Source organism: Lontra canadensis, unplaced genomic scaffold (genome assembly GCF_010015895.1).
Source record: "Lontra canadensis isolate GAN:19392208 unplaced genomic scaffold, GSC_riverotter_1.0 scaffold135, whole genome shotgun sequence".
NCBI classification, from domain to species: domain Eukaryota; kingdom Metazoa; phylum Chordata; class Mammalia; order Carnivora; family Mustelidae; genus Lontra; species Lontra canadensis.
Window position 1 is genome coordinate 58,321 of NW_022631129.1, and position 23,417 is coordinate 81,737.

A 23,417-nucleotide genomic window follows, 5' to 3' on the forward strand; every position below is an offset into this window, starting at 1 on the left:
CCAGCTGGAATTTATTGGGATTGCATTAAATTTACATATTTAGCTTGGGGAGATTTGATATTTTTACTATGAGAATATCTACATTAATTCTAATTTTTCATTTTAATAGATTTGGAAATTCTTTTTATAAAAATCGTAAGTATTTGTTAATTTTGATATCTGCTCATAGTTTTTGCTGTGAATGATACCTTTTTTGTTTTATTGCTGGTGTACAAGACCACTGTTGGGTTTCATAAAGTGCTCTTATATCCAGCATTCTTACTAAACTTACTAATTATAGTTTGTTGGTTCCATGGGGCTTTTCTCTCTTTTTTTCTTTTCTTTTTTGAGACTGAAGAACTTAAGAAAGCTGAAGTTTTAAAGGTGTATCTAGAATTTTTAAACATTCTGTTTTCCTCACTGCCCCCTCCCAAATTTTAACTGATTATTGGGCAGATTAATATTATGCTAATTTTATACCATTTGGGGTTTGAAATGGGTAAGTTTTTTCATCCTAAGGACAAGTGAAAGTCACATGTTCTTTTTAGAACTGTGAATTTTCATGTATTCATCTATTCATTTAACCAGATTCATTGAGCTCTTGGTGTTCATTAGATGTTGTTGGGCTAAAGATACAAAAACAAAAAGCATGATTACTTCCTATGAAGAACTCACAGTCTAGTGTGGAAAACTATATTGTTAACAGGTAAATTGTGATTCAGTGTGGTAAGTGCTATAAATAAAGTGTAATGATTTAGAGAACCTAAAGGATGGAACACCTTTATCTGAGAGGCAGGAAAAGTTGACTAGAGTCGAGACAACTTAGGAGAATTTATATTTGTGGTCTTAAAAGTAATTATTTCTAAAATTTTATTATGCATAAGAAGCCACCTGTAGAAACTTATAAAACACTGTTTCTGGGGCACCTTACTCAGGGGGTCTGATGTTTAGTAGGTTCAGTTTGAGGTATCTGTATGTTAAACTAACATTCTAGGTGATTCTGAAATCTGTCATAGATCACACTTTAGAAAACACTGAGATAGATGTTTATGAATTAGAATCCTATTTGAGATCCCAGAACTATTAGATCATTTAACTAAATGATTTTAGTTATATTTGAAAGTAGTGTGGTTCTCAAAAGAGTACTTTGATATGTTAATAGCTTTTTACTATTTTTGGCTGAACTCTGCTTAATACGGATTCATATTTAATGCCTGTATTTTAAATTTTGGACTCATATAGAATTTACTGTTTGTAGAAGTACCTTAAAAGTTAACCAGTTTTTCAGGTGAGCTTAAGGGATTGAAAAATAAAATAAGAGGAAATCATAGAGAGAAACAAACCATAAGAGGCTCTTCGACTGTAGAAAACAAATAGGGTTACTGGAGGGGAGGTGATTGGAGGGATGATATAACTGATTGATGGGCATTAGGGAGGGCACTTGATGTAATAAGCATTGGGTGTTATATGCAACTTGAATCACTAAATTCTACCTCTGAAACTAAGAACACACTATATGTTATTTAATTCATTTTAAGTTAGAAAAATAAAGTCACTGTTGTTTGGTAATATTTAAATATTACTTGCACCAAAATTCAGTTTCACAGAAAGCCAACAATATGCAAAGTGATATTTTAAAGAATGAGTTTGGATAGGTAATTATTTGCCTCATAGGAGCTAATGAAAACCATTAACAAAAGTTTTTAAACGTGTTTACCAACATGAGAAAATGTCAGTAAGCAAATAAATGTAAACAAAAATGTAAATTTGAATCCCAAGTTTTTTGAAGCAGGCAAACCACAAATTACGGGTTACCTGGTTCTTCATTTAGTCTTTTTTACTTTCTTTTGATTTTTTTTTAAATGAAGTATAGTTGATAAAGTATTATATTAGTTTCAGGCGTACAGCTGTGACATGATATTGTATTCATTAGAGAATGCTCACCACCAATAAATGTAGTTACCATCTGTCACCATACAAAGTTTTTACAATATTTTTGACTATATACTATATCAATATTTTGACTATATGTGCTGTAGTCTTTATCCCTATAACTTATTTTATCACTGGAAGTTTGTACCTCTAAATCCCTTCCACCTGTTTCACCTATCTCCCCCCATCCCTCTCCCCTCGGCAACCACTGGTTAGTTCTCTGTATTTATGAGTCTATTTCTGTTTTTTGTTTGTTTCATTTTTTAGATTCCACATATAAGTGAAATCATATGATATTTGTCTTTCTCTCTTGACTTATTTCATTTAGCATAAGACCCTCTAGGTCCATCATTGTTGTCATGAATAGTAAGACTTCATTATCCTTTATTACAGAATAATAGTTCATTCTGTCTATATATACCACATCTTTTTTATCCATTTATCTATTGACAGTCACTTAGGTGACTTAGATTACTTCCACATCTTGGCTATTGTAAATAATGCTGCAACAAAAATAGAGGGGCGTATATTTTCTCAAATTAATGTTCTCATTTTCTTCAGGTAAATACCCAGAACTGAAATTACTGTGTCATTGGTATTTCTACTTTAATTTTCTGAGGTAATATTCCATACTGTTTTCTCACACCAATTTACACTCCCACCAGCTGTGCAGAAGGGTTCCCTTTATTCTATATCCTCATCAAAACCTCTTATTATTTGTCTTTTTGATACTAGGTATTCTGCTCAGTTACTTCCTATCTTTTTGATACTAGCCCCTCCACATAGCTATTCTGCATAGTAAGATTATAGCTCATTGTGGTTTTAATTTACATTTCCTTGATTACATTGCCTTCCTACATTTCCTTTGATTAACTTCTTTGAAAGTTAGTAATGCTCAGCATCTTTTCATGTGTCTGGCATCTGCATTTCTTCTTTGGAGAATTGTCTATTTGGGACCACTGCCCATTTTTTTATCCGATTCTTTGGGGGTTTTTTTGTATTAGGTTGTATAACTCTTTATATGTTTTGGATATTAATCCCTTATTGATTGGATATATCATTTGCATGTATCTTATTCTATCCTGTGGGTTTCCCTTTTATTTTGTTGGTGGTTTCCTTCTCTGTGCAAAAGTTTTTTATTTTGACATAATCCTAATAGTTTATTTTTTATTTTGTTTCCTTTGCCTTAGGAGACATATCTAGAGAAATATTGCTAGGGCTGATGTCTAGGAGATACTGCCTATGTTTTGTTTTTGTTTCTGTTGTGTTGTTTTTAGGAGTTTTGTAGTTTCAGGTCTTCCATTAGATCTTTAATCCATTTTTTGGTTTATCTTTGTGATAGTGGTCCAGTTTCATTATTTTGCATGTAGCTACCCAGGTTTTCTAATTTCATGTCTTTTCCCCATTGTATATTCTTGCCTCCTTTGTCATAGATTGAGTATGTGAGTGTTGATTTATTTCTAGTCTCTCAGTTCTATTCTGTTGATCTTTGTGTCAGTATCATACTGTTTTGATTACTGTTAACTTTGTACTATAGTTTGAAATCTGAGATTGTGATACCTCCAGTTTTGCTGTTCCCTCAAGGTTACTTTGGCTATTGGGGGAATTGTGTGGTTCTGTACAAAGTTTAGTATTCTTCGAGTTCTATGAAAAACACTCTTGGTATTTTGATAGGGATTGCATTGACTCAGTAGACTGCTTTGGGTGATATGGGCATTTTAGCAATATTCTTCCAGGAATGCCTGGTGGCTCAGTCAGCTAAGCGTCTGCCTTTGGCTCACGTCATGATAGCAGGGTCATGGGATCGAGTCCTACATCGGGCTCCTTCTCAGTGAGCCTGCTTCTCCTTCTGCCTGCCATCCCCCCTGCTTGTGTTCTCTCTCTCTCTAAAAAATAAATAAATGAAATTTTAAAGAAACAACAACATAGTGTTCTTCCAGTACATGAGCAGGGTATGTTTCTATTTCTTTGTGTCATCTTCAGGTCTTTTCATCAGTATTTTATAGTTTTTAGAATACAGGTCTTTTACCTCATTGGTTAGTTTTATTCCTAAGCATTTTATTATTTTTGGTGCAATTTTAAATGGGATTGTTTTCTTAAATTTTTTCTCTATAAAACACAATAGTTTTCTTTACATTAATTCTGTCTTCTGAAATGTTACTGAATTCATTTATTAATTCTTTTTCTTTAATCGTTTTTTTGGTTTAAATTCAAATAGCCAAGGTATAGCATGTCATTGTTCTATGACTCATCGGTTCAGTGTAACACCCAGTGCTGATCACTTCACGTGGCCTCCTTACTGCCCATCACCAAGTTACCAAATCCCCCCACTGACCTTCCTTTCTGCAACCCTGAGTTTGTTTCCTAGTGTCTAGAGTCTCAAATGGTATTTTATTCTTATTTCTTCCCATTTAGTTTCCCCCCAGCCCCTATTGTCCTCTGCATTAGTCTTTATGTTCCCCATATGAGTGAAACTAAATGATAATTGTCATTCTCTGACTAATTTCATTTAGCATTATACCCTCTAGTTCCAGCCATGTCAATGTAAATGCTAGCTGTTCATCCTTTTGATGGCTGAGTAATATTACATTTTGTATATGAGCCATATCTTCTTTATCTATTCATTCATTGAAGAACATCTTGGCTCCTTCCACAGTTGGGCTGTTGTGGACATTGCTGCTATGAACATTGGGGTACACATGCTCCTCCTTTTCACTACATCTGTATCTTTGGGGTAAATACCTAATAGTGCAATTGCTGGGTCGAGGGTAGCTCTATTTTTTTTTTTAAGATTTTATTTATTTATTTGACAGATCACAAGTAGGCATAGAGGCAGGCAGAGAGAGAGGAGGAATCAGGCTCCCTGCTGAGCAGAGAGTCCGATGCAGGGCTCAATCCCAGGACCCTGATATGATGATCTGAGTTAAAGACAGAGGCATTTAACCCACTGAGCCACCCAGGTGCCCCAAGGGTAGCTCTTTTTTTTTACTTTTTGAGGAAAATGCATAGTGTTTTCCAGAGTAGCTGTACCAGCTTGCATTCCCGCCAACAGTGTAAGAGGGTTCCCCTTTCTCCATATCCTCACAACATTTGTTGTTTCCTGCCTTGTTAATTTTTGCCATTCTGAGTGGTGTAAAGTGGTATCTCATTGTGGTTTTGATTTGTATTTCCCTGATGCCGAGTGATGTGGAGCATTTTTTCATGTGTCTGTTGGCCTTTGTATGTCTTCTTTGGAGAAGTGTCTGTTCATGTGATGTCTCATGTGAGACATCCCTGTCATGTTCCTGACCTTAGAGGAAAAGGTCTCAGTTTTTCCCCATTGAGATTGATACTCTCTGTAGGCTTTTCGTAGATGGCATTTAAAATATTGAGGTAAGTTCCTTCTATCCCTACACTGTGGAGAGTTTTATTCAAGAAAGCATGCTGTATTTTGTCAAGTGCTTTCTCTGATCAGTTGAATCATATGGCTCTTGTCCTTTCTTTTACTAATTTGATGTATCACATTGATTGATACCCGAATGTCGAACCACCTTTACAGCCAAGGAATAAATTCCACTTAGCTGTGGGGAATAATCCTTTTAATGTACTTTTGGTATTTGTTGAGAGTGTTAATAAGATTGATAAGCCTCTGGCCAGACTTACCCAAAAGAAAAGAGAAAGGACCCAAATTAATAAAATCATGGATGAGAGGGGAGAGATCACAACCAACACCAAGAATACAGAAACAATTGTTAGAAATTTTTTATCAGCAAGTGTATGCGAACAAATTAAGCTAGTATCTAGGTGAGTATGTTGGCATCCATGTTCATCAGGGACATTGGTCTGTAATTATCCTTTTTGATAGGGTCTTTTCCTGGTTTTGGAATCACGGTAATGCCGGCCTCATAGAACAAGTTTAGGAGTTTTCCTTCCATTTCTGTTTTTTGAGACAGCTTCAGATGAATAGGTATTAATATCTTCTGTAAATGTTTGGTAGAATTCCCCTGGGAAGCCATCTGGCCCTGGACACTTGGTTTTTTTGGACATTTTATATTACTGCTTCAGTTTCCTTGCTGGTTATTGGTCTGTTCAGATTTTTCTTCCTGTTTCAGTCTTGGTAGTTTATAAGTTTCCAGGAATGCATCCATTTCTTCCAGATTGCTTAATTTGTTGGCATATAGTTACTCATAATATGTTCCTAACATTGTTTCTGTATCCCTGGTGTTGGTCGTGATCTCTCCACTCTCATTCATGATTTTATTAATTTGGGTCCTTTCTCTTTTCTTTTGGATAAGTCTGGCTAGAGGTTTATCAATCTTGTTAACACTTTCAAAGAACCAGCTTCTCGTTTTGTTGATCTTTTCTGTTTTTCTGGCTTCTGTTATATTGATTTCTGCTTTAATCATTATTATTTCTGCTTTAATCATTATTATTTCTCTTCTCCTCCTTGATTTAGGCTTTATTTGCTGTTCTTTCTCTAGGTCCTTTAGGTATAAGATTAGCTGTGCACTTGGGATTTTTCTAACTTTTTGAAAGAGACTTGGACAGCTATGTACTTCCCTCTTAGGATCACTTTTGCAGTATCCCACAGGTTTTGAACCAATGAGTTTTCATTCTCATTAGTTTCAATGAATTGTTTAAGTTCTTCTTTAAGTTCTGGTTGACCTATTTGTTCTTTGGTAGGATGGTCTTTAGGCTCCAGGTGTTTGTGTTCCTTCTAAATTTCTTCTTGTGATTGAGTTCCAGTCTCAAAGCACTGTGGTTTGAAAATATGCAGGGAATAATCTCAGTCTTTTGCCTTTTGGTATCAGTTGAGACCTGATTTGTGACCCAGTATGTGGTCTTTTCTGGAGAAATTTCCCTGTGCACTTTAAAAGAATGTATATTCTGTTGTTTTAGGATGGAATGTTCTGTATATGTGTGTGAAGTCCCATCTTGTCCAATGTCTCATTCAAAGTTCTTGTTTCTTTATTGATCTTCTGCTCTGATCTGTCCTTTGCTGTGAGTGGGGTGTTGAAGTCCCTTAGTATTAATGTATTATTATCAATATGTTTCTTTTCTGTGGTTATTAATTGGTTTATATAATTGGCTGCTCCCACGTTGGGGGCATAGGTATTTACAATAATTAGATCTTCTTGTTGGATAGACCCTTTAAGTAGGATACAGTGGCCCTCTACTCTCTTACTACAGTCTTGGTTTGAAATCTTATTTGTCTGATAGGATTATTATCCCAGCTTTCTTTTGAGGTCCATTAGCATGGTAAGTGGTTCTGCATCCTCTCACTTTCAATCTAGAGGTGTCTTTAGGTTCAAAATGTGTCTCTTATAGACACATATTGATGGGTCCTGCTTTTTATCCAATCTGATATCTGGGGTTTTTTTATTATTATTATTATTGGAGCATTCAGTCCATTTTCATTTAGACTAACTATTGGATATTTATTTAGTGCTATTATTGTATTGCCTGTAAAGTACCTGTTTTGTAAATTGTCTCTGACACTTTCTGGTCTATATTACTTTTGTTGTCTCTCTTTGCTTATAGTATTGCCCTTAATATATCTTGTGGGGCTGTCGTGATGGTCCTATATTCTTCCAGTTTCTTTCTGTTGGGGAAACTCTTTATCTTTCCTTCCATTCTAAATGATACCCTTGTTGGCTGCTATTTCTTCTCATTTAATACCGTGCATATATGTTGCCAGTCCTTTATGGCCTGCCAGGTTTTTGTGGATATGTCTGATGTTATTCTGATGTCCTCCCTCCATATGTGAGAAATCTCTTCCCCCTAGCTGCTCTCAGGATAGTTTCCCTGGCTCTAAGATTTGCAAGCTTCACTAACATATATCAGGGTGTTGTCTATTTTTATTGATTTTGGCAGGAGTCCTTTCTGCCTCTTGGATGTGAACCCTTGTTTCCTTCCCCAGAGTAGGGACATTCTCAGATGTAATTAGCTCAAATAGACCTAGCCCTCTCCACCCCCTCTTGGATCCGATGACCTTGATATTGGTTCTTTTCAATGTATCATTAAATTCTCTTAATTTTTCTTCAGGTGCTATGAGTTGTTTTTCTCTCTTTTCTTCAATTTCCTTCCTTTCCATCAGTCTGTCTTCTAGATCCCTTATTCTCTTTTCTGCCCTACTTACCGTATCCATTAGAGCATCTGGCTTAGACTACATCTCATTCATAGCATTTTTAAGTTTGCTTTGATTAAATCTCATTTCTGCCCTTAGAGAGTCTGTATTGTCATATATGCTTTTTTCAAGCCTAGCTATTAGCTTTATAATTACTATCCTGAATTCTGTCTCTGACATCTTGCTTATATCCATATCCATTAGCTCTGTGGCAGAGGACATTGTCTCTGGTTCTTTTCTTTGTTAAGAGTTCCTCCTCCCAGTCATTCTGTTGAGGGGATGGTTGAGTGAATGAACAGGGTCCAAAATATCAACCATGACCCAAACAAAATGCACCCTAGAAAAAAATTCAAAGTGGTCAGAAACTATCACAGAGCTGCATAGCCATGATGATTCAAAACAAAACAAAACAAAACAAAAAAGGAGGGAGGAAACTATAATCTCTTGGGGGGACAAAGCAGAGTGATCTGCCTGTTCTTGATTAATTTTTGATCTCTGTTACAAGACACTATATCCCAAAATTGCAAAGAAATCAGAATTTATATATATATCAAGATAAAATTGAATAGAGTGGACTTGTATGGGGAATAAATCTATAAAACATAGATGTGGTGGGGGGAGTTAAAAACATAAGTTGGCAAATAATCTATATGAAACCAGAAGAGGGTAAAAAAAAAAAAGGGGGGGAGGAGGGAACTAAAAAGAAATGTAAAATCTAGCCTCAAGTACAAATGAGTCATGAGGGAATACTTGAAGCTCAATATATTATTTTCTCCTGGCGCTGGAATTTTACAGTTCTGTGGGAAATAAGTTGTCATTCATCTGTTCTTCCAGTCTATCTTTTGGGGGAGGGGCCTGCTGCTCAGCTGCTCTGTGTCTTTGCCTGGGTGGAGTTGCCCCACCCCTTGTCAAGGGGATGGGCTGTCTGTGTGGCTTCTGTTCCCTGGCAGCTTTCCACTCCTCTTTAGAGAGTCAGAAAATATGGCCATGCAGGAGTGTCTGGGCCATAGCTGCAGGGTTTCGGTCTCCTTTCTTCTGATAAAACCTCCAGGTCAAACAGTTTCCAGATCTGTGTGTAACTGTCTCCATAGACTCGCGCTATTCACACCACTGCAACTCTCCCCGGGGGAGTTCCAGGGAACCATGAGTGTCTGTGTGCTTTGTACCTTTGCAGTTGCAAGCAACTATGGGCTTGTGCATGTAGCTCTCTTCCGCAGCTCCCAGGTCATGGTTTGGTGCTGCCCCAGTGTCCTTTTGGGGCCGCACCACCCTGTTGCCCTGTTGTGGGTGCAAGCCATTTCATATCTCCCTTAGGATATTAAACAGCCTGAACCTTCTAGTCCTGTTCGGGGTGCTCAGGTAGAGAGTGGTCTCCCTACCAGCCCGGCTCACAGTTTATGGTGACCAGAGCTAAGAGTCCCTTCTGGGCTCACTGACTGTAACCAGTTTCCCTGCTCCACTGCTTGGACACTCATCAGTTCAGGCACCCCATTCTTTCTGAGTCTCCTGGGATCCTGAGACCACAGTGATCCACTTAGAATTCTGCCCTATTCTTCATCCCCTGTGCCCTTTTCAGAAAGGGATATCACTGGAGCAGATTTCTAAATGTCCTGATTTTGTGCTCTCGTGTTTTATCATTTTCTGGTGACCAGTTTATGGAGGCTCCCTCCCCGCTATTTATCTTTCATTTCCTCCCAAAGATTCAAGGTTCTATACCTCCTACCATGCAAAAAGTGGTTTCTCTGCTTGTAGAGATTCAGATAAATTTTCTTATATCTCAGGTTGAATTTATATGTGTTCAGAATGGTTTGATAGATACCCAGCTAAATTTGAGGGATTAGATGAAACAAGGTCCCCTACTCTTTCATCATCTTGCCTCTTCATTTATTAGTTCTAATACTTTTCTTTTGGTGGAGCCTTCAGGGTTTTCAATATATGGTGTCATATCTGCAAATAGTGCCAATTTTACTTCTTCCTCACCAATTTGGATGACTTTTAGCTCTCTCTCTTCTGGTTGCTATGGCTAGGACTCCCATATTATGTTGAATAAAAGGGGCAAGTCTTGTTCCTTATTTCAGAGGAAACCCTTTCAGCTTTCAGCTGATGTTACTTGTAGAGTTTTTTATATCCAGCCTTTATTATGTTGAGGTATGTTCCCTCTAAACTACTTTATTGAGAATTTTTATTATAAATGGATGTTGAATTTTGTCACATGCTTTTTCTGCTTCCACTGAGATGATCATATGAGTTTTATCCTTCATTTTGTTAATGTGTATCATGTGGATTGATTTGCAAATATGTATCCATCCTTGCATTTCTGGGAAAAAATCTACTTGATGGTAGTGGGTGATCCTCTTAATGTATGCTGAATTTACCTTGTTAGTATTTTGTTGAGGATTTTTGCATTTGTGTTCATCAGGGATGTTGGCCTGTAATTTTACTTTGTAGTGTCTTTATCTGGTTTTGGTATCAGGGTAATACTGGCCTCATGGAATGTATTTGGTATCATTTTTTTTCTATTTTGAAATAATTTGAGAAGAATAATTATTCACTATTCTTTAAATGTTGGTAAAATTACCTGGTAATTAGTTTTCTAGTTATCTAGAAGTTATCTGGTACTAGACTTCTGTTTATTGGGAGTTTTTGTATTACTGGTTCAATTTTGTTACTAGTAATTAGTCCATCCAGATTTTCTGTTTCTTCCTTATTCACTGTTGGAAAATTGTATGTTTCTAGGAATTTATTCATTTCTTCTAGGTTGTCCAGTTGGTTGGCATATAGTTGGGGTTTTTTTAAGAATTTTATTTATTTATTCATGAGAGAAAGAGAGAGGCAGAGGGAGAAGCAGGCTCTCCACTGAGCAGGGAACCTGATGCAGGACTTGATCCTAGGACCCCAGGATCATGACCTGAGCCGTAGGCAGACACTTAACCATCTGAGCCACCCAGGTGCCTGGCATATAATTTTTCTTAATAGTCTCTTATAATCCTTTGTAGTTATGTGTTTTGATTGTAACTTCTCTTTCATTTCTGATTTTATTCATTTAAATTGTTTCTTCACTTTTTTTTTTTTTTGAGGATTCTGGCTGAAGGTTTATCAGTTTTTTTATCTTTTCAAAAACCAGCTTCTAATTTCATTAATCTTTTCTGTTGTTTTTTTAGTCTCTATTTCACTTATTTCTGTTGGGAATTTTATTGGTTCTACTGACTGGGTTATATTTGTTCTTGGGTTTTTGTTTTGTTTTGTTTTTAGTTCTTTAAATATAAGGTTCAACTGCTTATTTGAGATTTCCCTTTTTTCTTTAGGAAAGCCTGTACCATTATAAACTTCTCTCAGAGAACTACTTTTATGACATCCCACAGATTTTGAACTCTTATGTTTCCATTTTCTTTGTCTGCATGTATTTTTTAATTTTCTCCTTGATCTCTTCATTGACCCATTGGTTGTATGTTGTTTAGCCTGCATATGTGTACGGGTTTTTTTCCAGTTTTCTTATAATTAATTTCTGGTTTCATACCATTGTGCTCAGAAAAGATACTTGATATGATTTCCATCTTAAATTTATTGAGACTTTTTTTGTGGCCTGACATGTGATCTGTCCTGGAGAATGTTCCATGTACCCTCAAGAAGAAAGTATATTTTGCTGATTTGGGTTGAAATGTTCTGCATGCATCTATTAAGTTCATCTGATCTGTTGTGTGGTTCAAAGCTGCTGTTTCCATATTGATTTTCTGTCTGAATGATCTATCCATTGATGTAAATATGGTGTTAAAGTCTCCTACTGTTATTGTATTATTGTCAGTTTCTCCCTTTATGTATGTTAATATTTGCATTATATTAGGTGCATAAATATGTGTAATTGTTAAGTCCTTTTGTTAGCAATTGATCCCTTTATCATTACATCATGCCCTTTGTCTCTTATTACAGAATCTGTTTAAAAAGTGTTTTCCTTTGTGTACGTATTGCTGCCCCAGCTTTTTTTTCTTTTCTTTTCTTTCTCTCTTTTTTTTTTTTTTTTTGTCTTTTGTCCTTTGTCTTACATTTACATGGAATATCTTTTTCATCCTCTCATTTTTGGTAGTCTGAATGTGTCTTAGGATCTGAAGTGAATCACTTGTAGGCAGCATATAGATTGGTCTTGTTTTTTTATACACTCAATTATCCTGTGTTTTTTGATTGGAGTATTGACTCCATTTTCATTTGAAGTAATTACTGACATGTATATAGTTATATACAAAATGATATTGCCATTTTGTCAGTTGTTTTGTTTGTTCTTGTGGTTCTTTCCTGTTCCTTTCCTCTCTTGCTGTCTTCCCTCATGACTGATGTCTTTCTTTAGTTTTATGAAAGTTGGATTCTTTTCTCTTTTTTTGTGTGTATATCTTTTTTATATTTTTTTGGTTTTTGGTTACCATGAGGTTCATATATAACATCCTAGGTATATAACATTCTGTACTTAAATTGGTGGTTGCTTAAGTGTGAACACATTTGAAAGGCACATTTTTACTCCTTAATGTTTTATATATGTCATATTTTACATATTTTTATTTTATGAGTCCTTAACTAATTTTTATGTAGTTTACTACTTTTGTCTTTTCAACTTTCATACTAGCTTTATAAGTGATTGATCTACCAACTTTATTGTTTACCAGTGAAATTGTTTTCCTTTCATAATTTTCTTCTACTCATAGGCCAGTTTAGTCATGATGAACTACTTTAACTTTTGTTTTAGATAATATATCTCCATCAATTCTGAATGATAATCTTGTTAGGTAGAGTATTCTTAGTTGTATGTGTTTTTTCTTTCAGCACTTGGAAAATATATATATATATAGAATGCCACTCTTCTTATCTGTAAGGTTTCTGCTGAAAAGTTAGCTGATAGTCTTATGGGGTTCCACTTGTACAAAACTAGTTGTTTTTCTCTTAATGCTTTTAAGAGCCTCTCTTAATCTTTAATTTTTGACCTTTTCCTTGTTATGTGACTTGGTGTGATCCTCCTTGGGTTCATCTTTTTTGGGGTTCTCTGTGCTTCTTGGACTTGGATGTCCATTTCCTTTCCCAGGTTAGGAAAGTTTTCAACTATTATTTTTTCAAGGTTTTTTTTTTTTTGCTCCTTTCCCTCTCTCTTCTCTTTCTGAGATTACTATAATATTAATGTTAGTATGCTTATTGTTTCGGCGGTATTTTAACCTATCCTTGGTGGGCTTTTTCTTAATTCTTTTTTTCTTTCTGCTGTTCAGCTTAGATACTTTCCAGTATTCTGTATTCTAGGTAGCTGCTCCATTGTTATATGTCCTCTAATCTGCTGCTGATTCCTTCTAATATATATTTCATTTAAGTTACTGTATTCTTCAGCTCTGATTGGCTCTTTTTTATATTTTCTGCCTCTTTGTTGAAGTTCTGAGTTCCTCCAGTCCTCTCTCAAGTCCAGTGAGGCTCTTTATGATTATTACTTTCAACTCTATCAGCTAGATTGCGTATCTCTATTTCATTTGGTTCTTTAGTCTTGTTCTCTCATTTACTTTTTTTAAAGACTTATTTATTTTAGAGAGAGAGAGCATGGGAGGAGGAGGGGTAGAGGCAGAAGGAAAGAAGCAGACTCCCCACTGAGCATGGAGGCTGATGCAAGGCTCAGTCTTATGATCCTGAAATCATGACCTGAGCCAAAATCAAGAGTTGGACACTTAACTGACTGGGCCGCCCCGGGGGCCCTTGTTCTTTCATTTGGAGCATATTTCTTTGTCTCCTCATTCTGTTTTACTTTCTGTGTTTGATTCTATGAATTAGATGGAACAGCTACATCTCCCACTCTGGGAGGTATAGCCAAGTGTAGGAATATCCCCTGTATGGACTGTGTATGCCTGGCAACTTAGGCTGGCTGGCTGGAGCTGTAGCAGGTACAGGCCAGGGGCGTGAGGGCACTCTGCATCAGGGACACCCTGATGGACAGGTGAACAGCTACAAACCTGGTTGCGCCACGTAGGGGGTGTCATTTCAGAAAAGCTGCTTCTGGACCAGGCACAGGCCAGGGAGTCCCCGAGGTGCTCCACATCAGGGCCATTTTGGCAAGAGGGCTGGAACTATAGTCAGTGCGGGCTAGGGTTGTTCCATTACCTACCACACTGGGATAGCCTTACTAGGAGACTAGAGCTGGGATGGTACAGGCAGGGGTACCACCTTGGGTGTGCAGCTGGAGTTGGTGTAGACTGGGTGCCCAAGACTCACCAAGGCAACAGGCTACCTGAAGCACCCAGACTCTGCTCCCGTCTGAATATCAAGGTGGAGAAGGAGCATAAACAATGGTGTTCACCAGCACCTCTGATCTAGAGAGAGTTCTAGCTATTCCTCTGCTGTCTGGTGGACACTCTGGGGTAGTAAAAGGGTTTCCATCACTTCTAATGTAGTTGCCCTTTAATCTGCAGCTTTTTTCTCTGACCTAGGGTGGGCATCTCTTCAACTGGTCCCTCTGTACTCTCACCCCCACTGCATTTCATAGCATCAGAGGTCAGATTCCTATCATTACTGTGTTTCTGTCTCTCCTACCCCTCTCTCCGTGGTCCTTCTATCTTTTGTTGTACAGAAGCTGTTCAGTCAGCCCTGTTCTTCAAGAGGAATTGCTCCATATAGAGGTATACATTTGGTGTGTTTGTGGGAGGAGGGGAGTTCAGAGTCTTCCTACACTGCCATCTTGGACTTCTCTCCCATTAGTTTTTTAATATAAATGATGATTCTCAGCTACAGTTTTGTCTCATGTAAATTCTTATATCTTGTATTTTCTTTGTGTCACATTAATGGTGTCTGTTCTGGCCAGGCCTTTAGTCTGCAGAGGAAGCATCAGCAGTCAGAGCAATTTTCCTGGAATGGGTCTCAGTCTAAGAAAGTTGCACCTGAAATTCCTCTGTTAAGTGTGTTGGGTTTTGGTATAGGTTCTGGGTATGTGGTCTTTATCAAATTAAGATAATTTCCTTCTATTCCTGTTTTTCTAGGAGTCTTTAATCATAAATATTGAACTTTATCAAATGTTTTTTGTCTGTGAGATAATTCTATATATAATCTTTCTCTTTTGTTCTATTGCTACATAGATAGATTTTGATAGTAAATCATCCTTAAATTCCTGAGCTGAATTCCCATAATGATTCTGTTACTTTTTACTACATTTTAAAAAAAAATAAGCTCTATGCCCAATTTGGGGCTCAATCAAACTCAAGACCCTGAGATCAAGAGTCACATGATTCACCAACTGAACCACTCTGGTGCCCCTGGGTTAGCTATTCTTTAATTTAGGATTTTCCATTTTTATTCTATGAACTTTTTTTTCTGTCTTTATCTGGTTTTAGAAGCAAGGTTATAGTAGCCTTATAATATTAATAAGAGATTATAATTCTTTAAAGCTTACTACCAGTCCTGAGGGTTAGGAGTTCTCGAGAATATCTTTGGTTACCATTTCAATTTCTTTCATGATTATTGAACTACTTGAATATACTGTTCATGTCTTCTTATTCATGGGGTCATTTAAAATTGAGTAATTTTTTTCTTTATAGCCAATGATACTTAATTACATTTTTGTATGTGCATTTCTATAAATGTATATATAAAGAGCCTTTTTTTTTAATTTAAATTTTGTTAGTTAGCATATAGTGCAATATTGATTTCTGGGGTAGAATTCAGTGATTCGTCACTTTTATACAACACCCAGTGCTCATCACAAGTGCCCTCTTTAATACTCATCTAACCCATCCCCCACCCATTTCCCTCAACCCTCAGTTTGTTCTCTGTTGTTAAGAGTCTCTTATGGCTTGTTTTCCTCCTTTTTTTTCTGTTTCCCCTTCCTATATGTTTATCTCTGTTCTTTTTTAAATCCCACATATGAGTGAGATCATATGGTATTTGTCTTTCTCTGACTTATTTCACTTAGCATAATACACACTAGTTCCATCCACCTGCTGCTAATGGCAAGATTTCATCCTTTTTGTGGCTGAATAATATTCGATTGTGTATAGATACCATGTCTTCTTTATCCATCAGTTGATCAACATTTGGGTTCTCTCCATAGTTTGGCTGTTGTTGATAATGCTGCTATAAATGTCGGGGTGTGTTATATACCCCTTTGGATCTATATTTTTATATACTGGTAAATACCTAGTAGTGCAATTGCCAGATCATAGGGTGGTTCTATTCTTAACTCTTTGAGGAACCTCCAAACTGTTCTCCAGAGTGACTATACCAGTTTGCATTCCTACCAACAGTGCAAGAGGATTCCCTTTGTATGTATCCTTGCCAACACCTGTTGTTTCTTCTTGTGTTGTTAATTTTACCCCTTTCTGACAGGTATAATGTGGTATTCCATTGTGGTTTTGATTTGTATTTCCCTGATGATGGTGATGTTGAGTATCTTTTCATGTGACTATTAGCCATCTGGGTGTCTTATTTGGAAACATGTCTATTCATGTCTTCTGCCCATTTAGTAACGTATTATTTGTTCCATAGGTGTTGAGTTTGATAAGAAAAAGAGTCTTTCTCAATTGACTATTTGAATGGAGTCATAAATCCAGAATTGTGGCTTAGTTGCTCAAGTGTTTTTTTGTTAATTATTATAATTTAAACTTTTTAAATATCCTTCCAGTAGATGAGACAGATGGCCGAAGCTGGCTGGAACAGCATGTGGTTCATCCGTACTGGACAGCCAGATCCTCAAGGTTTCCTCATAGTTTACATTTACACTCCAATTTAGCTGCTGTCTGGTAAGAAGCTAAGTTTTTCATTTAATGTGTTAAGAAGCTTTTATATTTTAATATTTGCTTTTGATTTATGATTTAAATAAAAAACTTCCCTGAAATTTAAAAATTTTTTAGCAATTCTAATTTAACACATTTTCAGCTATTTATTTTTAAAATGAGATTATTATTTAATTATAGTGTGTTTTTTGATTTGTTACTTTCAAAGCAAATGGATTGGTAGCTAATGAATTAGGTCATCTATTTGATATCTTTTTTAAAATCTAACGCACCTACTGTAAAAATACAGTTACTCTTTTTCTAAAACAATATATAGTTTTAAACACTTGGCTAAATCAGCAAAGAATATAATAATTGGAATTATTCTGTGTTGCCTGGGTGGCTCAGTTGGTTAAGCATCTGCCTTTACTTCCACTCATGGTTCCAGCGTCCTGGGATTGAGCCCCACATCAAGCTCTCTGCTCAGCAGAAAGCCTTCTTCTCCCTCTCTCCCCACCTCACCCCCCCACCCCCAGCTTATGCTTTCTTTACCTATTTCTCTCTCTCTGAAATAAATAAATATTATCTTTTTTAAAAAATTGGAATTGTTCTGAAAGTACTTCTCTGAGAATATTACGGTTGACATGTAGAAATGAGTATGCGAGGGCATTTAAAACATATTATTATGTTTATTTGCTTATTGATTACTGGTTAAATTACCACTAAATGCATGTATTCCTTAACGCATGTAATTTTACTTCATGAGAAACCTTTTTATTGACATTTGATGTTTGCTGTCTAATAGGGACCAACACTTGTATAGCAGTGACCTGTTATATGTTCCAGATGACAGAGTTTTTGTTACTGAGACACAGATTATTCGAGAAACCTTATGGTAAGACCTGTTAAGCTAATTACTAGTATAGAAGACTTTCTTACTAAGAGGCAGAATTTTGGTTTTTTAAGGGAAAGTATTCATTGTTTCTTCACATACATACTAGAAATAGGCCATTGGGTTTAACCCAAAACTGTCTCTAATGGGCACCTAAAGCATAAATTGCGGGACTGAGAAAACCTAAACTTCAAAGTCAATTGTAGAGATTGTGAGAATTTGATATTTACTTCTTTTCTGTTTTAAAACATGTAGTATGCCATTTAATTAGGTTACACCATTATTATTTTTTTTAATTACTCAGTCCGACTGAGTAAACAAAAGACTCCTAGTTTGCTAGGCAGAGTATATCAATGCGAGCCTGTGTCCTATACCTGGAAACCAGGAATCTATGAATTTACGTTGTGGAGAAAAAAAAAAGAAAATTTAAATTGTGTTCACATAAAAATGAAAATGAGAAATGCAACATGTAGTGCTAGTACTACTAAGATTTCCAGATTCTAGTGCTCTCAGCCACAAAGGATAATATTGACATTCTTTTTTTCTTTTTTTTTTTCCCCGATACTTCTGCAACTTCTGCAGCTTTATTTTTTTAATTCAGTTAGGCAACATATAGTACATACTTAGTTTCAGATGTATTGTTCAACAGTTCATCAGCTGCATGTAACACCCAGTGATCATCATATCACATGCCCTCATTAATGCCCGTCACCAAATCACCCCATCCTCCTACCCACCTTCCTTCCAGCAACCCTCAGTTTGCTTCTTATAGTCAAGAGTCTCTCATGATTCTCCCTCTCTGATGACTTCCCATTCAGTTTTCGCTCCCCTACCCCATGATCCTCTATGATGTTTCCTGTACTCCACATATGAGTGAAACCACATGATAATTGTCTTTCTTGGACTCATTTCGCTAGCATAATATCCTCCAGTTCATTCATGTTGATGTGAATAGTGTGTTCATCCTTTCTTATGGCCAAGTAATATTCCATTGTATAAACATACCACATCTCCTTTATCCATTATCCATTCAACTGTCGGGAGACATCTTGGCTCTTTCCACAGTTTTGGCTATTGCTACTAGAACATTGGGGTGTAGGTGCCCCTTCTTTTTACTCCGTCTGTAACTTTGGGGTAAATACCCAGTAGTGCAGTTGCAGGGTTGTAGGGTAGCTCTATTTTTTACATCCTGAGGAGATAAAGTATCATGTCATCTGTGGAGAGAGAGTTTGACTTCTTTGCCAGTTTGAATGCCTTTTATTACTTTTTGTTGTCTGACTGCTGAGGCTAGAATTTACAGTACTTTGTTAAATAACAGTGGTGAGAATGGACATCCCTGTCATGCTCCTGACCTTAGAGGAAAAGGTCTCAGTTTTTCCCCATTGAGAATGATACTCTCTGTAGGCTTTTCGTAGATGGCATTTAAAATATTGAGGTATGTTCCTTCTGTCCCTACATTGTGGAGAGTTTTATTCAAGAAAGCATGCTGTATTTTGTCAAATGCTTTCTCTGATGCAATGTTTTCTCTGATCAGTTGAATCATATGGCTCTTGTCCTTTCTTTTATTAATGTATCACATTGATTAATACCCGAATGTCGAACCACCCGTATAGCCAAGGAATAAATTCCACTTGGTTGTGGGGAATAATCCTTTTAATGTACTGTTGGTATTTGTTGAGAGTGTTAATAAGATTGATAAGCCTCTGGCCAGTCTTATCCAAAAGAAAAGAGAAAGGACCCAAATTAATAAAATCATGGATGAGAGGGGAGAGATCACGACCAACACCAAGGATACAGAAAAAATTGTTAGAAAATTTTCATCAGCAAGTGTATGCGAACAAATTAAGCTAGTATCTTGGTGAGTATGTTGGCATCCATGTTCATCAGGGACATTGGTCTGTAATTCTCCTTTTTGATGGAGTATTTGCCTGGTTTTGGAATCACAGTAATGCCGGCCTCATAGAACAAGTTTGGGAGTTTTCCTTCCATTTCTGTTTTTTTGAGACAGCTTCAGACGCATAGGTATTAATTTCTTCTGTAAATGTTTGGTAGAATTCCCCTGGGAAGCCATCTGGCCCTGGACACTTGGTTTTTTTTGGATGTTTTATATTACTGCTTCAGTTTCCTTGCTGGTTATTGGTCTGTTCAGATTTTTCTTCTGTTTCAGTCTTGGTAGTTTATAAGTTTCCAGGAATGCTTTCATTTCTTCCAGATTGCTTAATTTATTGGCATATAGTTACTCGTAATATGTTCCTAACATTGTTTCTGTATCCTTGGTGTTGGTCATGATCTCACCTCTCTCATTCATGATTTTATTAATTTGGGTCCTTTCTCTTTTCTTTTTGATAAGAAGCTAGGGGCTTATCAATCTTATTAATTTTTTCAAAAAACCAGATTCTTTCTAATCTGTTCTACTCTTCTTCTGGTTTCTATTTCATTACTTTCTTCTCTAATCTTTATTATTTCTCTTCTCCTGCTTGTTTGGGGCTTTATTTGCTGTTCTTTTTCCAGCTTCTTTAGGTTCAGGGTTAGCTTGTGTATTTGAGATTTTTCTAATTTTGTGAGAAAGGTTTATATTGCAGTGTTCTCTTAGGACCACATTTGCTATATCCCAGAAGTTTTGAACTGTTATATTCATTTTCGTATGTTTTTATGAATTTTTTACATTGTTCTTTAATTTCCTGGTTGACCCATTCATTCCTTAGTAGGATGCTCCTTAACCTCCAGTTGTGTGCATTCCTTCCAAATTTCTGCTTGTGATTGAGTTTAAGGTTAAGGAATTGTGGTCTGAAAATATTAAGGGAATAATCCCAAACTTTTGGTATTGGTTGACACCTGATTTATGATCCTGTATATGATCTATTCTGGAGAATGTTTCATGTGCACTCGAGAAGAATGCATTTTCTGTTACCTTAGGATGGAATTATCTGAATATATCTGTGAAGTCTATCTGGTCCATTATGTCTTTCAAAGCCCTTGTTTCCTTGTTGATCTCTGCTTAGATATCTGTCCATTACTGTGAGTGGGGTGTTAAAGTCCCCTTCCATTGTTGTATTATTATCAATGTGTTTCTTTAATTTTGTTATTAATTCGTTTATATTATTAGCTGCTCCCAAGTTAGGAGCATGAATATTTATAATTGTTAGATCTTAAGGGTTGAAAAGACCCTTTAAGTATGATATAGTATACCTCTTTATCCCATACTACAGTCTTTGGTTTAAAGTCTAATTTGTCTGATATGAGGATTGCTACCCCAGCTTTCTTTTGATGCCCATTAGCATGATAAATGTTTCTGCACCCCCTCATTTTCAATCTGAAGGTATCTTTAAGTCTAAAATTAGTCTCTTGTTGAAAGCATATGGATGAGTTTTTGGTTTTTTGCCCAATCTGATACCCTGTGTCTTTTGATTGTAGCATTTAGCCCATTTACACTCAGAGTAATTGTTGAAAGATATAAACTTAGTGCCATTGTATTACCGGTAAAGTCCCTGTTTCTTTAGATTATCTCCATTTCTTTCTGGTCTTTTTACTTTTGGGCTCTCTCTTTGCTTACAGGATCCCCCTTAATATTTCTTGAACAGCTGGTTTAGTGGTTACATGTTCTTTCAGTTTCTCTCTATCCTGGAAGCTCTTTATCTCTTTCCATTCTGAATGACAGCCTTCCTGGATAAAGTATTTTTGGCTGCATATTTTTCTCATTTAGCACCCTGAGTATATCATGCCAGTCCCTTTTGGCCTGCCAGGTCTTTGTGGATAGGTCTGTTGCCAGCCTAATGTTTCTACCAGTGTATGTTAAAAACCTCTTGTCTTGAACTGCTTTCAGGATTTTCTTTTTATCTCTGAAATTTGCAAGCTTCCCTATTACATGTTGGGGTGTTAATCTGTTTTTATTGATTTGGGAAGGGGCCCTCACTACCTCTTGGACTTGAATGCCTGTTTCCTTCCCCAAAGTAGGGAAGTTCTCAGCTATGATTTCTTCAAATATACCTTCTGTCCCTCTTTTTAATTTTATTTCATTTTTTTCAGTGTTTCAAGATTCATTGTTTATGCACCACATCCAGTGCTCTATGCAATACATTTCCTCCTCAATACCCACCACCAGGCTCACCTATCCCCCCCCCACCCACTGACTCCAAAACCCTCAATTTGTTTCTCAGAGTCCATAGTCTCATGGTTCATCTACCCCTCCAATTTACCCCAGTTTACTTTTCCTTTCATTCTCCTAATGTCCTCCTTTTTCTTTCTTTTCCCTCACGGACTCCAATAATTCTTTTTTGGTGTTGTTTGCTTTTTTCCCCTAAAATAGCATTTATTGAGTACAAATTGCTTACAGAGTATAATAAGAGCTCTTTACATGCTCTGTAAATGTCTTAGAAACTAATAAGATCAAGTAAAACATTTATTTTTTTGTTTGTTAATCACTATACAGTACTTCATTCGTTTTTGATGTAGTGGTCCATGAATCATTATTTGTGTATAGCACCCAGTACTCATTACAACATGTGCCTTCCTTAATACCCATCACTGGGCTACCCCATCCCTCCACCCCCCTCTCCTCTGAAACCCTCAGATTGTTTCCCAGAGTCCATAGTCTCTCATGGTTTATCTCCCCCTCTGATTCCCCCCTTCGTTTTTCCCTACCTTCTCTTAATGTCCTCCATGCTATTCCTTATGTGCCACATATGGGGACTCCAGTAATTCTAATATTATTTCATTTTACGGCATTGCTAATTTCTTGATGCCTCTCCTCATGGTCCATTAGTTGTTTTTCCTCTCTTTTCCTTGGCTTCCTTCCTTTCTGTCAGCTTGTCTTCTGTGTTACTCTTTCTTCTGCTTCATTTACCCTAGCTGTTAGAGCATCCAATTTAGACTGCATCACAGTTAGAGCATTTTTTATTTTGGCCTGATTAGATTGCATTTCTGCACTAAGATTCTCTTGTTTCTTTTATGCGATTTTCAAGCCTTGCTAGTAACTTCATAATTGTTATCCTGAATTCCATCTCTGCTGTCTTACTTATAGCCTTATTCATTAGATCTGTAGCAGAGAGTATTATTACCTCTTGTTCTTTCTTTTGTTGTTAATTCCTCCTTCTAGTCATTTTGCCCAGAGAAGAATGGATGAATGAATGAACAAAATAAAAAATATCAACCACAACCCAGTACAATACACACTAGACAAATCCCAGGAGGTCAGAAACCAAAACAAAAAAGAAAAAGAAGGAAAGAGAAGGGGCAGAGGAAGAGAGAATATAATCTCAGGGTGGACAAGACAGGGTGATCCACTTGGTCCTGAATGTATTTTGGTCTGTGTGTTAGAAGACACTATATCCCAAAATTGTAAAGAGAATTGTCTTACAGAGAGAACTTATATACATGAAAAATAGAAATGAATACAGTGAGCAGAACCCAAAGTTGAAGAATATATCTCAAAAAAGCAAATGCAAAAAAATGAAAGTTAAGGCTTAAAAACAAAGAGTTTGTAAAATAAGAAACTAGTTGAAAAGGGAAAAAGAGGAAAAAAATTGAAAATTTTAAACTGAAAGATAAATGCATCATGAGAAAAAAACCTTAAATTCTGTATACTGTTTTCCCCTACCACTGGAGTTCTACAATCCTGTTTCATCCATAAACTTACTCTTCACCTGTTCTTCCAGCTGCTCCTCTGGGGGAGGGCCCTGCTGTGCTGATAGGTGTCTTTGCCTGGGTGGAATTGCACTGCCCCCTTACCAGTGGGCTGGTCTCAGTGTAAGCTGGTTCTCTGTGTGGCTTTTCTTCCCAGAAGGCTTTCCAT

General features: G+C 36.6%; 1 protein-coding gene across 4 annotated transcripts in view; it reads left to right on the plus strand.

Annotated features, from left to right (window-relative positions):
* The window catches only part of TUBGCP5 (tubulin gamma complex associated protein 5), an 83,202-nt gene that overhangs the window by 20,536 nt on the left and 39,249 nt on the right, over positions 1–23,417 (plus strand). For 2 of the 4 annotated variants that reach the window (XM_032843085.1, XM_032843089.1), the window contains 2 exons: positions 16,644–16,761; positions 17,540–17,629. In XM_032843085.1, the coding sequence (XP_032698976.1) occupies positions 16,644–16,761; positions 17,540–17,629 (208 nt within the window). The remainder of the gene's footprint in view (positions 1–16,643; positions 16,762–17,539; positions 17,630–23,417) is intronic. The other 2 variants (XM_032843086.1, XM_032843087.1) reach the window with 2 other exon arrangements.